At 51.0% G+C, this 19464-nt stretch overlaps 5 protein-coding genes across 5 annotated transcripts; 4 read left to right on the forward strand and 1 right to left on the reverse strand.

Moving 5' to 3' along the window:
• Window positions 1-615: 615 nt before the first annotated feature.
• AKAW2_11623S (uncharacterized protein) lies at window positions 616-1212 on the forward strand (the record flags this gene model as incomplete). The annotated part of the gene is made up of 2 exons (XM_041684128.1): window positions 616-679; window positions 746-1212. The coding sequence occupies 2 exons, from the start codon at window positions 616-618 to the stop codon at window positions 1210-1212; spliced, it is 531 nt and encodes a 176-aa protein (XP_041538343.1).
• A 536-nt stretch (window positions 1213-1748) lies between these two features.
• On the forward strand, window positions 1749-2900 carry AKAW2_11624S (uncharacterized protein; the record flags this gene model as incomplete). Its single annotated transcript, XM_041684129.1, has 1 exon — window positions 1749-2900. The coding sequence occupies one exon, from the start codon at window positions 1749-1751 to the stop codon at window positions 2898-2900; it is 1152 nt and encodes a 383-aa protein (XP_041538344.1).
• Window positions 2901-3234: 334 nt separating this feature from the next.
• Window positions 3235-4205, forward strand: AKAW2_11625S (EI24 domain-containing protein; the record flags this gene model as incomplete). The annotated part of the gene is made up of 3 exons (XM_041684130.1): window positions 3235-3333; window positions 3449-4026; window positions 4088-4205. 3 exons carry the CDS (start codon window positions 3235-3237, stop codon window positions 4203-4205), a joined length of 795 nt encoding a protein of 264 aa, XP_041538345.1.
• A 1099-nt stretch (window positions 4206-5304) lies between these two features.
• AKAW2_11626A (ubiquitin-binding TORC1 subunit KOG1) lies at window positions 5305-9866 on the reverse strand (the record flags this gene model as incomplete). The annotated part of the gene is made up of 6 exons (XM_041684131.1): window positions 5305-5494; window positions 5549-5886; window positions 5937-6270; window positions 6318-6568; window positions 6644-9373; window positions 9432-9866. 6 exons carry the CDS (start codon window positions 9864-9866, stop codon window positions 5305-5307), a joined length of 4278 nt encoding a protein of 1425 aa, XP_041538346.1.
• Window positions 9867-14542: 4676 nt separating this feature from the next.
• Window positions 14543-19297, forward strand: KEL2 (putative cell polarity protein (Tea1); the record flags this gene model as incomplete). Its single annotated transcript, XM_041684132.1, has 4 exons — window positions 14543-14812; window positions 14918-15317; window positions 15393-15675; window positions 15748-19297. 4 exons carry the CDS (start codon window positions 14543-14545, stop codon window positions 19295-19297), a joined length of 4503 nt encoding a protein of 1500 aa, XP_041538347.1.
• Window positions 19298-19464: the final 167 nt, after the last annotated feature.

Here is a 19464-nt window from a genome sequence, read left to right on the forward strand (position 1 = left end):
ACCCCCACCTAACCACTCTGTAAAAACAGTGCTAACACGGTCTATCTGTCTACTAACTAACTATATTATTTACAAGTGCCATTCTTGTCGCTTACATGATCATCATCCACTTGATGAGCCATCACTAACCATAAATCACGTGCTCCAAGAAAAAGAAGCAGTCGTCTTCATCACTTCTTCCGTGAAATCTAGAACATCAGCAATTCTCGGTCCTGTGGGACTGCAAGGAAACAAGCGGGGTTCATTTGTGGCGTGCCATCCAGGGTTCCGTGGCTTGTGCTGCGGAGCTTCACCAGCCAACCCCATGGTCTGGATGGAGCTGTCTCAATGGCATGACGTGAATGACATCCTGACACTCGCTTTCCACTCCCTCCATCATCCCACACCCATCAGCTTAGTTTTTGGTACAGACGTCATCCCCCGCAGGTGTTCGTTCCATTGTCTTGCCCTTTGTGGTGACAAGCTTGGGTGGCTTCCAACCCCGCCAGACGTTCACAATGGTCTTGGACTTTATTTGAACGTGTGCTAACCTCGCAAGGTATGGGGTATTGGAGCATTGATCACAGATCGAAGCAGCTTTAGTGGTTATCACCTTTCTACCTAGAACTTGTCAAGATGTCGAATCTCATGCACAAGGTCAAAGATGCCTTGACTGGCCATCACCATAATTCCGATTCCCGTACGAATACCTATGATCTATCTATTGATTTGCCTCTACTCGTCTCCTAACTTATCACCGTTTTAGGCAAAGGGAACAAGCCCAGTACCAATGACTATAACTCGGGCGGCGGAGAGAGATATGGACCTGGCGATGGTTCCTATAACTCTCAGCCCAGCTCTGACAACTATAGTTCTGGCGACTACGAGCGCAGGACGGACACATACGATTCGGGAACCGCTGGTGACTACGGCGGCAGCTACGGATCTCAGTCTAGCACCTACGACTATGGTAATACTGGTGGTTTTGGTACTGGTTCTGCAGATTATAGACATGAACCAGAGAGATACGGTGGCTCAGGAACTGGCCATGAATCGCGGGCTATGGACAGTGGAGCGATGCAGGATTTCGGTGGTCGTACAGGAGGCAGCAGCTACAACACCTACAGCCAGGACACTGAATCTTCTGAGTTCAGCCCTACCAGCAGGCTTGACTCTGGCAAGATGGGATACCATTCGATGGGCCCGGGTGGTACGCAGCGGAATCAATGGTAGAGGCACTTGCAAGCAAGTATCATCAGTCTCATGCAAAGGTTGACTTCCTATGACACGTGTATGTTGGACATGTGGTAATTTGTTATGTGCGGAATAGTAATCGGGTTTCGTCGAAGATACTGCGTAGTCTGAGAGTTGATTTGCATATAATTACTTGACATCTGGCTTCGACGCTTGTTGTAACCATTCTGTGAGCGGTTGGGCAGCCATGGACATCAACTACACTCAGTGCCTGCGGGGCCTTCAGCATGAAATGTGTTGTTGTCTTGACAGAAGTCATGGTGGTTTGGCAAAGGCAGAGGCAGCGGCGTAACACAGCAAACCCAGCAAACTGGACAGTTCAAACAAGTGAATGATAGCACTTCCCGAAGTGGGCAGGTACGCTTCGCACTCACAATGTGCAAGTGCGTCACGTCGTCTGCATCTCCATGGCATGACCCCGACGTCTCAACCTTTTTTTACTAGCTTCCTCGTTTATTTCAGCGTCTCGTCCTATTCAGCTGTCTAGCACCGTCGTTCACCAGCGAAACTTCACCATGGCGTCTCGTCGTCTACTCTTCACCAGACCGTCCACCGTATACCGAGACGAAGACCATGAGTTTGACAGTTACCAGGATCTAGCCTCCTCCCAGCCAGTACCTTTGTTTCAGCTCTGCACCAAGACAGGCTCGAAAAGAGGCGCCAAAACCCGAAAGCTTCTATCAGAGATGTCATCAAGCAGCGAACCGAAAGAACCACGTCCCATGAGCCAACAAAAAGCCTTGTCTCATCTCTCGGCCATGCACCGTGCAAATCAGACAGACCGTCATTTGAACATACCTGCAGAGTCCTTCACACCTTCGCGTCTTGAATCGCATGGTTGGGAGAGCAGCGACGATGGTCACTTTCAACGCAATCCTTTGACTTATACCAGATCCTATGAGTCCTCCTACTCGCTAGGTACTCCTCTTCGTGAATCTGTCTCCGAGCATACCTCCTTGGACCTCTACGGAGCCAACTTTGATCGAACCTATAGTCAGTCCCCATACGAGTCCCTACGAGTCCAATCCCGCCTCAAGCGTCCTGAAACCCGGATTACATCTGGTCTGGAGATCTCGGGCCCTGGGGCTCAGTATTCGACTACTCATTTGGAGCGCGCGCGTACCCTTGAACTGGAAAGGGAGGAGAAACAGCGCAGGTTCAAAGAAGAGGTCACCGCGCTGCTCAAGAACGTTGCGCAGAAGCCTGAAAGCCCCAAACTCGACAACGAGCAGTTGCTGGCCCGGGAAAACGCTATGGAGACCATTCCAGTCAAGACACATGCGCCACAGGAGAGTCAGGCATCCGAGACCAAGTCTACCAGTACAGCCAATGTGTCTCACCTTGACAATGACTCCACCGCTCAGAACAGCATTTTGAGGACTCCTCCTGGACTCACCAGACCCGTTAGAGAAGCAGAAGCGTGGTTTCACAAGGATAATCGAGGACACAAAAAACTCCGCCAGCAAGTCAAGGGAATCGCAGAGAACTGTGCTAGTGAGAAGGAGAAACAGACGACACAGCTACTGGGTGATGTCATCCTCAATCTCTATTCCTACGTCGCCAAAGATCGCAAGAAGCAGGCTGGCAACTTTGCTGACTGGGGAAGCGTGGATCCTCATTACTGTTCACCCAGCCAGGACGGCAACCATAGCTACTTTGACTACTGAGCCTGTTCTGTATGTCAAGATGGCTTAATTCATGTACCATCAGTGCGAGAATGTCCCATTTGAGGAGATTAAATAGCCTATAATATGTATTATAAAGTGGATGAGCGAGACTAGCTAGTCAGCTGAAAATATCCTAAATATGTTTACATCAGTATAGTAGTTATCGCTCGGAACTAAATATGTTCCAATGGGGTAATCCCCACTTAATGGATACAGTAAGTAGCTAGCTAGCTCCCGACGACGTCACCGCCATCCAAAAGTTTCCCTCCGCAACGCCTCCCCCATGAACAAACACCCTTACTATCACCAACCACATTAAACCCTCACACCAACCATGAACAAAGTAACAGGAGCTCTCATCGACGAAGCAACCCACATTCGGGCCATCGCCAAAGATGTCGTCCTCTCCGGGACATATTTCTACCCAATTAAGGTGCGCCACACACACAGCCACCCATCATACCCCCATTTTCTATACCTACCTACTACACAAACCACCCTATTATAGGGAAAAAAAGACTAAATATAATGAATGAATGAATAAATAGGGAATAATCTACACCCTCAACCGCCCCACCCTCCGCCAACCTCTCCTCTCACGGTCCTCCAAAACCCTCACTCTCGGCGTAGGCGTCACCACAGCCATGTTCTTCTTCACCTACGTCCCACAAGCAGCCATCATGTCCATCACCAGTGGTCCCCTCCTCGCCCCATTCTCCGCGGCATTACTCGTCCTCAGCGAATCCTCCACCATAACCACCTTCCTCGCGCGGTCATTCCTCCTCGCGGACGCTATCACTGCGACGTTTGACGCCACGCTCGTGGAAATGGGGCAGGAGAAACTCCTTGAGCAGTCGGGAAAGAGAGGCGGTGGTGATGAGGTCATGTCCCGCTTCGGGGGCAAAGAAGAAGTCGAGGAAAGACAAACGAATATGTGGAACATGTTGGTGAGGAGTGTGGTGTTGCTACCGCTGAACTTTGTGCCTGTGGTGGGAACGATCATCTATGTTTATGTGCAGGGGAAGAAGGTCGGGGAGGGGGTGCATGAGCGGTGGTTTGGGTTGAAGGGGTGGAAGAAGGCGGAGAGGAGTAGGTGGGTCGGGAGGTGGAGGGGGAAGTATACTGGGTATGTTTTTATTCCCTTTTCGTTTTTTTTCTTTGATTATGGCTAACTGACTACTGAGTAGGTTCGGAATGGCGGCGTTCGCGCTGGAAATGGTCCCGTTTGTGTCGATTGCGTTTGCGTTTACGAATACAGTTGGGGCGGCGTTGTGGGCGGCGGATTGGGAGAAGGAGTTGCAGTAGGTTCATGTTGTTGTAAAAAAGGATAGGATGTGGGTGTTTTTTTGGGGGTGACTGGAAGGGGAAAAGTTTAGTATGATATTTTTTATGTTGTTGTAACTATTGTATGGTACTATGTGTGGTATAAGGGGAGTTCAATAAGTGTACTTATATCTAGTGTGACTCCATATTGGTCAGGTGCCGGTTGTTATCATGGTACTATATTATATATATTCGGTTGCTGTGATGTAGTATAGTATCAAGCTCTTCCGGAACAATCCTACTAACTTACTAGCAGTGTGACCATATTTTAAATATGGTACTGCCAACTATGACTAAGAACTATTTGATAGTCTGATATATTTGTTATGTGGAAACCCAGGAACTCAAATATTATATTCCTCCAAATGTTGGGGGTGGAATGGGTTGAGTGGGGAGGGTGATACACAAAAGAGTTAGTGACAAGTTAACTATCTAGAGTTGTAAAATAGTTATGGATTGTTATTATTCAGTTATAACTACTAGTAGTAACTTTTTTACGAATGTAGATAACTTCTCTAAGCTATCACTATTATTCACATTATACTCCATTATGAATAGTACCTTGGGGCCACTATATAATTTTAAGCGAGGCAAGGACTACACGGTATATTCGCTACAGCTTGTCAATTGAAGAGTTCATACCTAGTATACTACTTCAAGTTGTCCATTCGTCTACGTTCAGTCAAATGGGATCAATAATATCTACAATCTTACCGACAATTCTTCTCCCAACACTGGGTATAACTGACGAATTAAAAGCTTGGTCTGCCTGCACAGCTATGTCCATCCATATACAAGCGACACGGTCAAAGTGTGAAGACAAGAAAAAGAAGAATAGAAAAACAATACCGTATGATAATAACGGAAACGAAAAAGGATTTCCTAGCGCCAACGCAGAAAGCTAGCCGACCTACGCCAGAAAGTGATGCTTCATGATTGCCATTAAAAGGTGTTAGGTTGAAGATCAGAAGGAAAACAGTTCGAATCGAACATGGCCCGGAAGGACAAAATTCCAGGCGCCGAAATTTGCTACGAGTGGTATAAGGGTGGGACGGAATGGCCATGAAGAAGATAGAATGAACTAGCAGTTCACGAGGTTGATGTGGTTGTCGTTGAGGGCAGCACACGCCAGCAGGGTGCGGTGAGGGTGGAAGGCCGTGCTGGCAATCGGGGAAGATCGGTTGTGGTGAAGGAAGCTCGAGTACGGCTCGAAGGTGGATAGATATGTACCATTGACGTTGAACGTCTTGACTTCGTGTCGGTTGGTACCCCTGTTCATACAAGTCAGCAAATCTGCTTAGCCATATTTGGCAAGAGCCACGTACACCATGAACACAGGGGCGTGTTCATGCACGCTCAATGTGCGAAGCGTATCCTTAGTCGCCGAAAACGTTGAAAAAGGCGTGTCCATTCGAAGATCCCATAGTCGAATCTCGCCATTTCGGCTACCAGACACCAGTTCTCTCAATCCACCGCGTTGCATATGGACGTTGGTAATCCACTGCTTGTGCTCGCGCCAGACCTTAACCATGGAGGTTGTCGGCTTGAGACGCTGATCAAACACTCGAACAGCGCCATCGCCAAATCCTGCAACGAAGATATTTCCTGCAACCTGATCCGACGTCAAAGAGGTGATACACGAGCCGGACCTTGCGGGAATATCCTATGCAATAGTCAGAAGAGTGTTCCCATCCTCAATATGTGGAAACATACGTTAGTGCACACTTCGGTGGCTGCGTTCCACACCCGAATAACCTTGACGTCTCCTGCGACCAACGCTTTGCCCTGACCCTGCTGCCAGTCGAGAACTAGGCCGGCATTCCGGTTACTTGGAATCAGTTCCGGTAGGGCCCTAAAAGACGTAACGATCTCCACCTTTTTGGCGGACTCATAGTTCCTAAACACTTTCAGTACGCCATCGGAGGAGCCTGTCATCAAGAGTGCTTGATCGTCTTCGTTAATATACCGCACTTCGTTGATTTTCGAGCCTGCTGGGTTGCCATTAGAAAAGCGGTTGAGACGTTTGTGGCTCTGCCAGTCCCATATCCTATTTGGTGTTAGCAGAGAAAAGCACGGCTGATCCTAAGCACATACGCAATCGTATCCCTGTCGTCCGCAACTGCGAGATGATCCTCAAACTGGTGGAAGCACATCTTCAAGGGCTGACTGCTGTTAGATAAGAGAGACAATGAGTTATCCCATCGGCTACTGCCGGCTACTCCCTTCAGGGGTTGGGTCTCCGAAATGATCTTTTCGTTGCGACTCCGTCTCCAAAGGCGTTCGTTGTAATCCGCACTACCGGGCTCGTCGGGCTCATTGGGTTTCATCTGGGGTTCCCGGAAGTACTGAATAAGGGTAAGAAGTTGCTCATACTCAATCTGGTTTTCCGCGCTTATTGCATCAAGGAGTTCTGGGATTACCTCTGTGGACCAATCTAGGAACCTGCTCATCAAGGGGATCGTCGGGACAGCAGTGGGATCTCTGGGTTCAAAGCCTCGTGAAGTAGGGGTCGGGGCCTGGTGATACGCAGTCGCGGGAGCGACTTGGTCGTTGACCTCTGGGGGCCGCGTCCATTCGGGAGGGGCTCGTCCTCTGGGTGTCATGGGGACTCGGCTTTTCGGGGCCGTTGACGTTTGCTGCGACTGCGCCTCGCCCGCGGATGAACTGCCGAACGCCAAATTCTTAAGCGATGCAGCGACACTCGCCGTTCGTTTTAGGCTCAGTGAGAGGTAACCTTCTTGTTTCGGCGGTGCAGCGGAAGGAGGAGTCGGCGGTGGCGCCGTCTTCTTTGACTCTGGCCTTTCTCGGACCTGATACTTCTGGGATACACGACTCGAGAGATCCAAGATCTCATTGCGAATCTTGTTGGTTAGCGTCGCCATGGGGGATTGAAGAAGACAGATGTGGATGTAGTCGACCACCATGGCCGCATCTTGGGCAATGTCAGGATGGGGATCAACAGAAAGAATTAGTAGTTGTTTCCAAATAGTACCAAAAGTCGTATTCCGAGACAAAATCTGCGACCTATGGTTGGGATCCGTGGAGCCATTTGCTGAGATATTCGGCACATCCTCTAAGGAAAGACTCCGAGTGCCATCTTGTTCCAGTTTCAGCAGGAGGTTCTGCTTCTCGTCTTGAAATTCCTCATAGGCAGCAACCAGGAACTTGTTCTGGTAGCGCCTCACGAACGTTGAGAAGAAGACCAGGAGTTCTTTCCTCACCAGGACACTGCCGTCTGCTGCCATAGGTAGCACTGTCATAGCCAGAGACTCTTCTATTTGGGCAACCTGGTCGGTCAAATCAGGGATACCCAAGAAAGTCGTTACTGCATGGAGCATTGCAGCTCGGACCTCGGGGACCGGATCGAAATTAAGCTCGCACAGCCTTGCAGGAGCAGCGCAACGAATGCCCATCCACTTGGCTTCAGGGAAGTCAGACCACAACATGCTAATACAGAGACACGACCATTGCCGCAACAGGGGGTTTTCAACATCCATGAGGTGCTTAAGGCAGGAGTCAAAGAGCTCAGCAGAAAGGCACACATTCTGGCCTTGAGGGTAATTCTTGCAAAAGATCGAGACAATGAACGCACACATCGCTCGATGTTCGCTAGCATTGCCCACGGGAATTGGCGAGGAAGGGTTGAGGATGGAAATGAAGTAATGGATTCCGTTGTCCTTCAACAAATCGTTCTGGACTGTATGATCGACGGCCATGATCCTTGCCCAGATGAAGACCATCACGGGCTTCAGTTCTTGGGCGGCGGACTGCAGGAGCTTTACGACATATGGAAATATCCCGATGCTCAGAGCCAGATGGACAGCCCAAGGTCCTAGATCCAGGAATTTGCTAAGCAATATCAGCGCCCTGAGTCGATGCGCTTGACTGAGAAGGACCTGTAGCACAATCGGAAGCTGATCCGGGGGATTCTTTTCCGTTGGACCTGACGACAAGTAAACCTCAAAAGCGGTAAGCTGCTCGGCAAAGAATGTTGAATGCTGATACTCATATTGCCTGCGGCCCTCCTCGTGGTCAATGAGAGCTGGTAACTGTGACAAGACCATTTCAACTGCCAAATCCCAGCTCTTCCACAGCGGGTGATGATGGGTCTCTGGAAGCTCAGGAGATGAAATAGGATGGCACTTGTATGTTCGCATGATACGCTCGGCGAGCAGGAAATTTCTAAACAAAGCAGCGACCATGAGATCTTGACGGAAGAGCTTCTTGAACAGCGCCCGTGGCAATGTGTTCCAGGCGATAGTGTCCGTGATCGCAGTAAAAATCCAGTTCAGCTCTCCAAGTGGGCTTCTCCGGTCCTGCAAGCGGCCTGGCACTCTGAACTCGTCAATCGAGATATTCGTCTGCAGGGGATTTTGGAGGATGAAGAAACGCAGGGCAATCTCAATAGGCGTAGTCAAGCAACAAGTGAAGATATCCGCTGGAAGATCGGGGTTAGTGGGGAGCGACTCTGTCTTCTGACATGCTGCGAGGATGATACAGTCCCCGTAGTTTTGAACGATGGCGTTTGGATCCCGCTTCTTCGCCTCTGCGTTCTCCTTCTCATGTTTCTCGACAAAGGTGTGAAAGTTTGACACAATATTCCCTGCATGCGATACGTCGAAGACAAATAGGCTAGGTCCTGCAAGCCAGGACTGCAAGTCGTAGAGGGATACCGGGATGTACTGAGTGTAATTCTTGTTGAAGACCCAAATCTCACCCGACTGAGTAGGGAGAGGTACACCATGGCCGTTGTAATGGAACAGCACCCGCTCGTCCTTGGCGTTACGGCGCAGAGAAATGCAAAACTTCTTCGTCTCATCGACAGAGGGGTCAAGATATTGCTTGTACCTAGTTCTTAAGCTAAGTGTCTCATATTGCTCCTGCAGTTTCTTTCCGATCTGCTCCATGATCTTGTTGTGACCACCGCCGGTAGTAGACGTGGGATCGACCCAGCATTCCAACTTAGCTGTCGGGTTCGTCTTGACCACATCGGGCGGGTCGACGCCAATATTCAGGCAGATGGCTAGCGCCGCGGAGACGGTCTTCAGGCGGTCCTTCATGCGCCAGTCTTGGCTGGGCCAGCTTCCGACCGGATCCCTAGGGATACCGTTCGTCTCGTGGCGCTTCTCTGTGAAATACATATAGAAATTCTAAAGCAGTCAGATCCGACCGGATTGTAAGCCTTAGCTATCCGTTGCATCTGCTTACCGAGTGCAGGACTTTCAGGTACTCGCTCGAGGTATATTCCTCCTGCCATCCATGTCTCATGGCAATGTCCTCTTCCTCATCCCCAGCAATGGCTTTATCAAGCCCCACTCGGGGCCCATAGTCGCTGCGGGCCCTCTTCAGGGTCGCAATCGGTCTTGCAGAATCCGACGATCGATCCGAAGTCAGTCGGCCATTGTTCTCGATGATCAGGGGGTTCTCGCCTGCAGATGAGCTAGTCGGTCGTTCGGGGGTGATAACGGGAGTCTGTTTGTGCTCCACGGTAGTAAATGATCGGTGATGTCCTGGAACAGGAGCGGGGGATCTGTCACGCGGGGGAATGTGTGTTTCTAGATCCGGACCAAAGGCAACCCGAACAGACTTGTGATGACTCTTCCGAGGTTCGGGATGCGATGCCTGTTGAATTGTGGGCTCCATTCTGAATTCTGGTCAATAAGGGCCTATTATACATCGAAGGTCATCATGTAGCGTGAAGTAACGAGGACGAAGCTGGCCGGGACCTGAACATGCGGAGAAGTTAGCATATAGTCCAAGATGATGGAGAATCTCACATGCGGGGAGTTGGTGTTGCCCAGGCGTCGACTTTAGGGCAGATGCGCGGGTGAATATGTTCTCACCTTATCAATACTCATGTCACAGTGCATGCACTGGGACCAGGCGATTCTCATACCCAATCCGGAGGGTCAGCAGTCAGCAGCCAGCAGTTGGGAGGACGCCCTGTGGCGAGGAAGCTCTGCCACGTTCAGGGAATCCAAAAAGAACTCAAGCACCAGGCGATTCGGTCTCCCCAGGACGTTGAAACTGCTGACACTCCCTTCCAAAGACGCGGGGGGACTTGGTTGATGATGTTGGTTCGGCGAGAACCATGAGCTCTGGCCGGGATCCTCTTGGCATGGCCTGGACGGAACATCGTTGTCCCCGGAGCATATCCAACAACGCCTGCGCTTAACTGGATTAGGCAGCTCCCATGGATGACGATATTTCTGCCGAGGCGGTGGTTGGTTTACTTTTTACGGTGGGAGGAGGTATTGGAAATATTTGTGTTTTCTTTTTCCTTCAAAAACATGTACTTTCACATTCATTCTTCATTGTTCATGGTACCTGGAAGCTTACACTAGAAAGTTCACAAGTCACATGTCTAGCAGTTTGACTAAGCGCACCCAGCTCTATGCATGGATAAGAACTCCGGTGTTCATAACGTACCTAAATCGGACTAGATCAGTATAATTTTAACTACTCCATCCACTACCCACCCAAGCTATAATTATATTAGGAGTTCAGGAGAGACATTGACACGGTTCACACTCTATCAAAACGTTGTGATTCATATGCTTCTTCCCCAATACAATCTTGAGGATGCAACTGGATACATCAAGACATACACGGACATCAGAAATGATATCTAGAAAATGGCGGGAAAAAAAAAGTGTTATGCTCTACTAGTTAGTAATTGCGCTTTTTGTCTTCCCCCACTACTAGCTACTAGTATATACTTCGTACACAGTAGCAATATATTTTCGCGACCCTGCTACAGTGGTGGTAAGGAGGCGTGGGGGAGAGAACAGAGACAAGGGACCAAGACGGGTAGGCTTAACGGCGATCGGAGGGCCGTCAGATCATGTTTCGTTTCAGTCGCTCTTCTGTGTGAAACAGTCTGCCCATGTCTGTCGGTATGCCAATACTATGTAAGAGGGTAGACTGGATGCACCCTTCCGACCGAGAAGTTCTGAATAACGACTAGGTATGTTCGGAAGGACGCAGCTTCGATTCCAGCCGACCTTCTTTGCACCCCCAAATGCGCTCTAATTAAAGTGGTAAGAACGGGGCTACTGCAAGCCCTGCAGGCTGGGCCATGTTCACCCATGGGTATGAGCCAACCTCATTGGTGGTGAAGTTAGGGAACCCGATACGGGTGATGGCTTCTGAGTGGCTTGCAAAAGATGAAGGGGAAAAGAAAGGCAGCACACCATCACGGGACATCTGAAAAAGCACTAAACAAAACCGTCAGCGCCCAGATCACGATGCGCCACTGCCGCCCTGAAAGAAACTAATTGAGAGATGGGAGCATTGCAAATTACGACAGGAAGGGTAGTGGCATCCTGCTACGTAGTACTGACAGGTAGTAAGAAGTACTGTGGCTACTGCCAGTTAGCTAGTAACTAGTAGTCAGTACTTCTGTGTCCCTTACTAGAGACTTACTAAATAGCAGGGTTGAAAGGGGGGGCCAGCCATTCAGCGCCCCATGCCCAGTGGCCTGAGAATCATATCTCTGGCGGTTCCCATGGTCCCAGTGGTTACTGGGATAAGCCACTAAACCACACAGGGTATGTAGATATCGATCGAACCGACCGTTGTCTGGAATCCAGAAATTAGTTCGCCTGTCGTGGGAATGATGGGCCAGATAATGCGGACCAAGCCCCTTTTGCCGGGACCAATGTGATCTCTGCTTGACCCTAGTGGTTCTCTTTTCCCTAACCCCCCTTAGAAATTGGGACGGTTCAACCCCTGGTTCCGCCCTGCTCAATCTCGTGGTTTTCGTTTTCTGGCAGCGTCCCGAGCTATTTTGTATGAGAGGAGCCTCGCTACGGGCGGAGCTAACTGTTAAGTCTGTAAGCCTGGCCCTCCCCCAGCGCTAACCCATCCGGACTTTACACCGTATTTCCCCAGCCAGTCAGCTTCGCTAGGTAGTCTACCGTTGATCAACTGCCCTCCCAGAAATAGAAGGTGGAGGAGTTTGAACCGACCGGATTCATAATCCCTGAATAATGCTTTGTCGCCAATCAAACCGACACATTCGACTTTTACCATGATGCTTGCTTCTTTTTCTCCAACGGAAGCTCACCTATCCGAAGCGTCGCTGCTTTGTAGACAAAGATACCTCGTTTTGCGAACTGCTGGCTACTATAGCCACACTGTGACGTAGCCAGTGCCATGCCGACTGTGATGACCCCGGTTTGTTTGCTTTGCAACGATTTCAGCTCTAGTCGGGAGCTGCTCATAACAAAGGGATGGGGCTACGGAATCGTTGCTATCTGTATACTAAATAAAGTTCACGTCCCTCGCGCATCTTCCAGTCTTAAACCTGACCTTATGTCTGCTTGTCTGGGACACGGAGCCGCCCTCTGTCTGATGCTAAATGGGACATCTATGTCCGGCTGATGCCGGATGTCTGGGCCCAGAGACCAAAGGTATATGGAGTATATGGAGCCATTGGATACTAGCAAGCTTTGTAATGGCTGGTCAGGCCATAGCGTAGAGCGGTATTCATCTCCAAAAATGCGCCGCCCGCAAAACAAGTGGGTGTTGCTACTGTCCGTAATGTACTTTGAAATAAGTATGTCTTGTTCCTGCATCGAAGATAGCCCTGAATCAGCAAGGGATGTTTAGATCGTGGCCAATGTGATATCATCGTCGGACTAATCATAATTTAAGAAACTTCTTCGGCGGTACTCCGTACATTGCCCAGCCGATGAGTTTTTGTTTGCCAGGTGGAATGTTCGGGGTGTCGATGATGTGGCTCGGGAGCCACAAGGGAACCAACCAACCTCTCGCGGTGGTTCCTGCATGACCAGTGGCTCAACCCACATCCACTCACATTGTATTATTGCAATTACTGGCTCGCAATGGAGGATACCTGTTTCCCTTCCTCAAGATGACCGAGTCTGTGTAGACACCCCTGCATTTCATATCTCCTCTATCGTTCATGCATCGAGGAATACGCAGATAACTGGGTGCGATGTGGAGCGACAAGCCGAGTGGACCAACAACAGACACATGTCGGCAGTTGCGAATTGCATTGCTTATTCTGAAGGCCGATCGACCGAACTCTGGTTGTTAGCCAGATTAATTAGATCCTGACAGAAGATTCATCGGGCTTTGATGGCAATCCACCCGTAAGACAAGGGGAATGAGAATCACAAGTTAATTGTATCTAGCTGTCTGTGCCATTCAGTAGTAGAATGAGGCTTGAAATGGATGGGGGAGGTTGTAAGGTGGTTCGGGGAGGGTGGGAAGAGGTGGGAATGTAACTAAGAAAGAGTTGAGGTATGGGAGGGTGGATGTACCAACACCATTGTCTGGGGAATGGAAACGCCTCGTGGGAGGATGGATTGACCTTTATTTACTTTTTTTACTTTCTTTCTTTGGGGTGTGTTGACAGGGAGAGAAATGAGATTAACTTTCCCGCAAGACGGAAAAGTAAGCAAGTAAGAAGCTGCCTTGGAGAACGGCGATGAGGCGGTGTCGCCCTGGCAGGTCCGCATCCCCATCCGTCTTTTCGCTCTTCTTCTGCCTTCCCCCCCCTAAACTAAAACTAATTGCTGCCAAAAAGCCCAGAGGATAATTATCTAATGCTGGCTGGCCAGAAAGTGTGAAACGCCGGAGTCTTTCACTTCTCTCGTCTCCCTCTCCTCTCCTCTCTTCCTCCAATTCTCCAGGTCCAGAGCCCCAACTTCTTGCTCGCGCACCTTCATCCTTTTACTTTCTTTCCTTGTTGATGTTCTTCTCGTCTTTGGGTGCTCTGTTGTCCACTTTTCCGTCGGCCTTCTTTGCTTGTCCTTAGTCGCAGTCGTTCCGTTCCGTTTGCTGTTATCCACCCCTGTCTGTTTTCTTGTGATTTTCTATATTCCACCCCTCTCCATGCTCTGTCAGTGTCGCCATCGGATTTCAATGAGGCTTTTTCGGAATTAAAAAAAAGGACAGAACAGACACTCTCAGTCTCCGAATCGATACGTTGAGCGGCTTCAAGAGAAGGGTCGATTTGAATGGGGTGCCTTTAGCTGCTCTTTCTAGCATCGTCAGGAACGAACGCCGGTCCCTACTGTTGTTTCTCTGCTTTCGACTCCGAATTCAATTCTCCCCGCCGTTCGCTCCTTCATAACGTTCAACAAGCCGGCGCTCTTGAGCTATCCTCTTGCCGGTCTTTAGTGGGATCTCTTGTTTTGATCTATAATATACCCATCGCATTGCAATTGGAACTCTGTTGGTACAGGTGACCTGGTGCAGCTGGTGGACTCCCCCAGTTCCCTCTTACACTTCCGCCGTTGCTCCGCTGCTTTGTACTTGAGACGACCGTTTACGACTCAATCTTAACGATGGCATTCCTCTTTAAATCAAAGAAACACCAGCAGGGTTCTGGCCTACCCCCCGCGTCAAGAAACGTCCAATCTTCAGAAGGGCCGCCGGCAAACCCAAGCCCCAACCCATCAGCGGCTGCGCAGCCCGGCGGCGCCAAAGAACGGGATGGATCACATTCCCAGACCCCGACGCCCAGCAGTAGCTACAATAATTCTTTGAACTCGTTGAACGGCACGAACAGCCCCGATCACCCGCGGATGCGCCAGAGAGCCGAATCCGAATCGCAGGTTGGTTTCCCAGATCTTCTCACTCAGTGACACTCAACATTGTGTGTCCTGTTCTGCTTGTGATGAGTGCTACTCATTTTCCGAGCCTTGGCTGATCATACGCAGAGCCAACGACCACAACAGGCGGCGCCAAGTAACTCCCCGAACGGTAGCCCAGGTGCATCATTGTATCCATGGTCGCAACGACGCGTGAACTTCACTTCCGCCCAGACAAATCCATTCCCTCGTTATGGAGCAGCAATCAATGCGGTGGCATCGAAGGAGGGCGACATCTACATGATGGGTGGCCTAATAGATGGATCAACTGTCAAGGGAGATTTGTGGATGATGGAAAACAGCGGCGGTAACTTGTCCTGTTTCCCGATCGCTACTGTCTCCGAAGGGCCAGGCCCGCGAGTCGGCCATGCCAGCTTGCTGGTTGGTAACGCTTTCATCGTATTTGGAGGCGATACTAAGGTGGATGAAACCGACACCTTAGATGACACGCTCTATCTCTTGAACACATGTACGTATGCATGCAATAGTCTCATTGACTTGAGACTTTTTGGGGTGTTCATATTCTAACATGTCTGGGTTGCAGCTTCTCGTCAATGGTCCAGATCGATACCTCCAGGTCCTCGACCTGCTGGGCGTTACGGCCACACTCTCAACATCCTCGGCTCTAGACTTTATGTTTTTGGTGGACAGGTCGAAGGCTATTTCTTCAACGACTTGGTTTGTTTCGACTTGAACCAGCTTCAGAATCCGGGGAACAAGTGGGAATTCCTTATTCGGAATAGCCACGAAGGTGGCCCTCCGCCCGGTCAAATTCCGCCCGCCAGAACCAACCATACAATAGTGAGCTTCAACGACAAACTGTATCTGTAAGTGTCTATACTTCGTCTACACCCTCTTTGCCCTCTGATTCATGCGCTCGATTTCTGACCCTGCTCCAGGTTTGGAGGAACGAATGGCTTGCAATGGTTCAATGATGTCTGGTCTTATGACCCTCGTGCAAACACCTGGACTCAGTTGGATTGCGTCGGCTTCATCCCAACACCTCGTGAAGGGCACGCTGCGGCTCTTGTCAACGACGTTATGTACATTTTTGGAGGACGAACCGACGAAGGTATTGACCTCGGGGATTTGGCCGCATTCCGCATCTCCACGCGACGATGGTATTCTTTCCAAAACATGGGGCCTGCGCCTTCTCCAAGGTCTGGTCATAGCATGACCGCCTTTGGAAAGCAAATCATCGTTCTGGCGGGTGAGCCGAGCTCTGCGCCGAGGGATCCAGTCGAACTCAGCATGGCATATATCCTAGACACCGCCAAGATTCGCTACCCAGCTGAGAACCAATCTGGTGAAAGAGCTCCTATTCAAGCGATGCGGAAGATGAGTGGAGACCGTGCAATGCAACCGACGGGTCGGACATCGCGGGAATCTCAGAACCAACCTGACGCTCAGCGACGTGGACCACCCCCCCAGTCACGGGAGAGCGTTATGACCAGCCCTACTGGTAGACCAGCGGACCTTGGTCCTAGTCCAGGGCCAGGATCCCGACTGCCCAGAGCGTCGATAGCGCAAGCCCCCGCGGGGCCTCCTCCCCCGGGACAGGCCCCTACACCTGGTCAAAGAGGCAACACTCCTCAGAATGCCATGAATCCCCGAAGCAAGACGCCCACGAAGACGGATCGTGCTTATGGAGGCCCGCCTGTGGATACCGCTCGAGCCATGGGGCCCGACAGGGATAGAGAATCACCAGCTGCCAGGGACTCGCCAAAAGAAGCCCGACCGGCGCAAGACTCGAGTGCCGCATCGGGCGGTCGCCGTACGCCAACCCAGCAGCCATCAAGAATGTCTGCCAAGGCTATGGAAGCAGGTGAGGCTGCACCCCTTATAAGTGCGCCAACTAGACAACGGTCTTTGCGCCAGCACCGGCAACGCAGTTCTATGGACAGTGCAGACGAATCCATCCTTGGTAAACATGCTAGTATCGATGGTTCTACGGAGTCGAGGAGTTACAGAAATTCAAGATCTGGAGATGAACCACGGTCGCCCAGACTGACGCCCCACCAGGAAGCCCTAATCAAAGAGCTGGAAGCGGTGAAAAGCCGTAATGCATGGTATGCTTCCGAACTTGCGTTGGCTAAGAAGGCCGGGTATACACCCAACCCGGCCAACAGCGTTGGTGTGGATGAGCGTGCCGCAGATGCATTTGCGGATGAGGATCGCCCGTTGATCGAAGCATTCCTTGCCATGAGAGCAGAGCTGGCCAAAATGCAGGCCACAGTCGATCGCCAGGCGGCCATCGCATCTAAACGTGTCGCAGAGGTGGAGCACCAAAGGGATGTTGCTGTCAATGAAGCCGCTTATTCTCGTGCCAAGTTGGCTGCTCATGGTGGAAGTCAAAGGGGCACCCCGCAACCGGATGGAAATGCGCAGGAATCCGAAGATACGTCTGTGGAGCGCGGCACAGATCTAACCCGAAGGCTAGCTTTGGCTCTCGCGTCGCAGAATGAGCTCAAATCCAAGCTGGAAGTGATCACCACTGAACTTGATCAGGAAAAGAGAGGCCGTGAGCTTGCGGAGGAGACATGTGAAGCCACTCGGAGACGACTGGCCGAACTAGAAATGCACAACAGTAAACTAGAGGCTGAAAGTCTTAGGGCGGAGCTTCATCAGCTGGAGGCGTCGCTCAGGGAAGAAAGTCTGTTGCGATCGGAGGCCGATTCAGCAGTGAAACAATTGTCCTTGGACAAAGAGGAACTTCTGCAGAAACTCGAGGACTCTTCCACCCGTCTTAGGGACTATGGCACTAACCTCGGCGGCCTGCGGGAGGCTGTTACCGCGTCATCTGAGAAGTCCCAACTTCTGGAGAGACAACTAGATGAGGAACGTGAGCGGCGTGAAGGCTTAGAAAGGAAGCTGTTGCAGTTGCGTTCGGAGCACGAAGAAAGGACAGCAGAGTTAGAGAACGCCACACGTCGCTTGCGGGATGCCGAGGAGCTCATGCAGAGTCATTCGAGGGAAGCCGAGACCCATAAGAATGCGTTCTTGTTGGGTCTTGAGCGTGCATCATCCTTCGATTCTGAAGCATCCTTGCGCTCCTTGTCCGATCAGCGGGTTTCTGCTTTGGAAGCTCAGATAGAGAGGGCCAACCAATTGGCAAAGACAAGTCAAGCTGCTGCAGATGAAGCAGCAGACAAACTCCGTCGTGCAGAGGAGAGAATTGCTGGACTGGAGGCGTATCAGGAACAGGCTAGTAGGGAGGGGTTGCAGCTTCGCAGGCAGCTGCAAACAGCGATGAAGGAAAGTCAGGGTCACTCTGCTGAGAACAGAGAATTGAAGTCACAGCTGGAGAACCACCAGCGCGAGGCCGGTGCTCTGGCTGTCCAGCATGCTGCCTTGAAGGACCTTCTGGGAGAGCGTGGGGTCAATTATGCCGGTAGCCGACGCTCGCCCCTTGAGTCGCCTGGGTCTCGTTTCGGAACTCCCGAGCAAGGTCGGCTTCGCGAACTGGAACAACAGCTTTCCACCAGCTTGAAAGCCCACGAAGAATTGAAGTCCTCTTTCGAGACTCGTGAGCAGGAAGCCGACCGCGCATACAGAGAGAAGCTTGAACAATTAGAAAATGACTACCAGTCGGCTGTTCACTACGTCAAGGGCACTGAAAAGATGCTGAAGCGCATGAAGGATGAGCTTGCTCGGTACAAGTCTCAGAACGGCAAGCTTCAGTCGGAGCTCGACGCGGCACAGACAGCTCTTGCTGAATCGTCTGGCAAGTCTTCGCAAGCTCCTGCTGACTGGGAGGTCGAACGCTCGAGACTCGAGCAGTCAATCTCCGATCTCCAGGAAGATACAGCAGCCTCCATCGCCAACCTTGAGAGTCAGGTTGCCAGGCTGAGAGCAGAGGCTGCAGCCGCAGAGGCCGACAAGACCAAATCGCAATCCGAACTCGCAAGTATCAAGCAGGAACTTGCTGCTGCAGCAGAGAAAAGCCGCTCTGAGCTGGAGCAGCTCAAGCAGGAGAACGCCTTGTTGGAGAATCGTGCGTCCGATGCCGAGCAGAAGGTTACCATGCTGCTTGACCAGGTTGAGGCGTCAGTCGGGCATTACCGTCGGCAGTCACAGCCTGTCCAAGGAATTAACGGCATCTCTCGCACCCACAGTAACGCCTCAAGCAACACTATCGGTGCGGGCCGTCGGTCCCGGGCTGATAGTGCCGTGTCTCAAGACGACGCTTTCCCTGACAACCGAAACTCGGTGGCGCTGGACTCGCTTGCAAACGAACTGGAAGCCTTGCGCACTCAGTGGGAGAGCAACAACCGTAACTATCGGTTGAGTACGCAGTCCGACTTTGATCGAACCCCAACCAGGGAGACGGGGCTGAGCGACAGTCTAGCCGAGTGGAGGCGCCGTCTGGATGACGAGGAGACCAGCTCCACAGAGAAGATCGAGCCTCGCCACTCCGGTACGAATTATGTAACAGCAAGCATGTCCTAAACACGACATGACTGTCTCCGATTATGATGAGAGATCAAATGTGTCTGTGTGTATGTGTGTGGTATATGTCACGAGTCAGCTGATTGATTGATGGCTAGTGGCCACAAGCATTTTTTCCTTGCCTTTCAATAAGCCTCAACCTTTGTTATTTATTCAACTCTCACCAC

Source organism: Aspergillus luchuensis, chromosome 1, assembly GCF_016861625.1.
Source record: "Aspergillus luchuensis IFO 4308 DNA, chromosome 1, nearly complete sequence".
Taxonomy (NCBI): domain Eukaryota; kingdom Fungi; phylum Ascomycota; class Eurotiomycetes; order Eurotiales; family Aspergillaceae; genus Aspergillus; species Aspergillus luchuensis.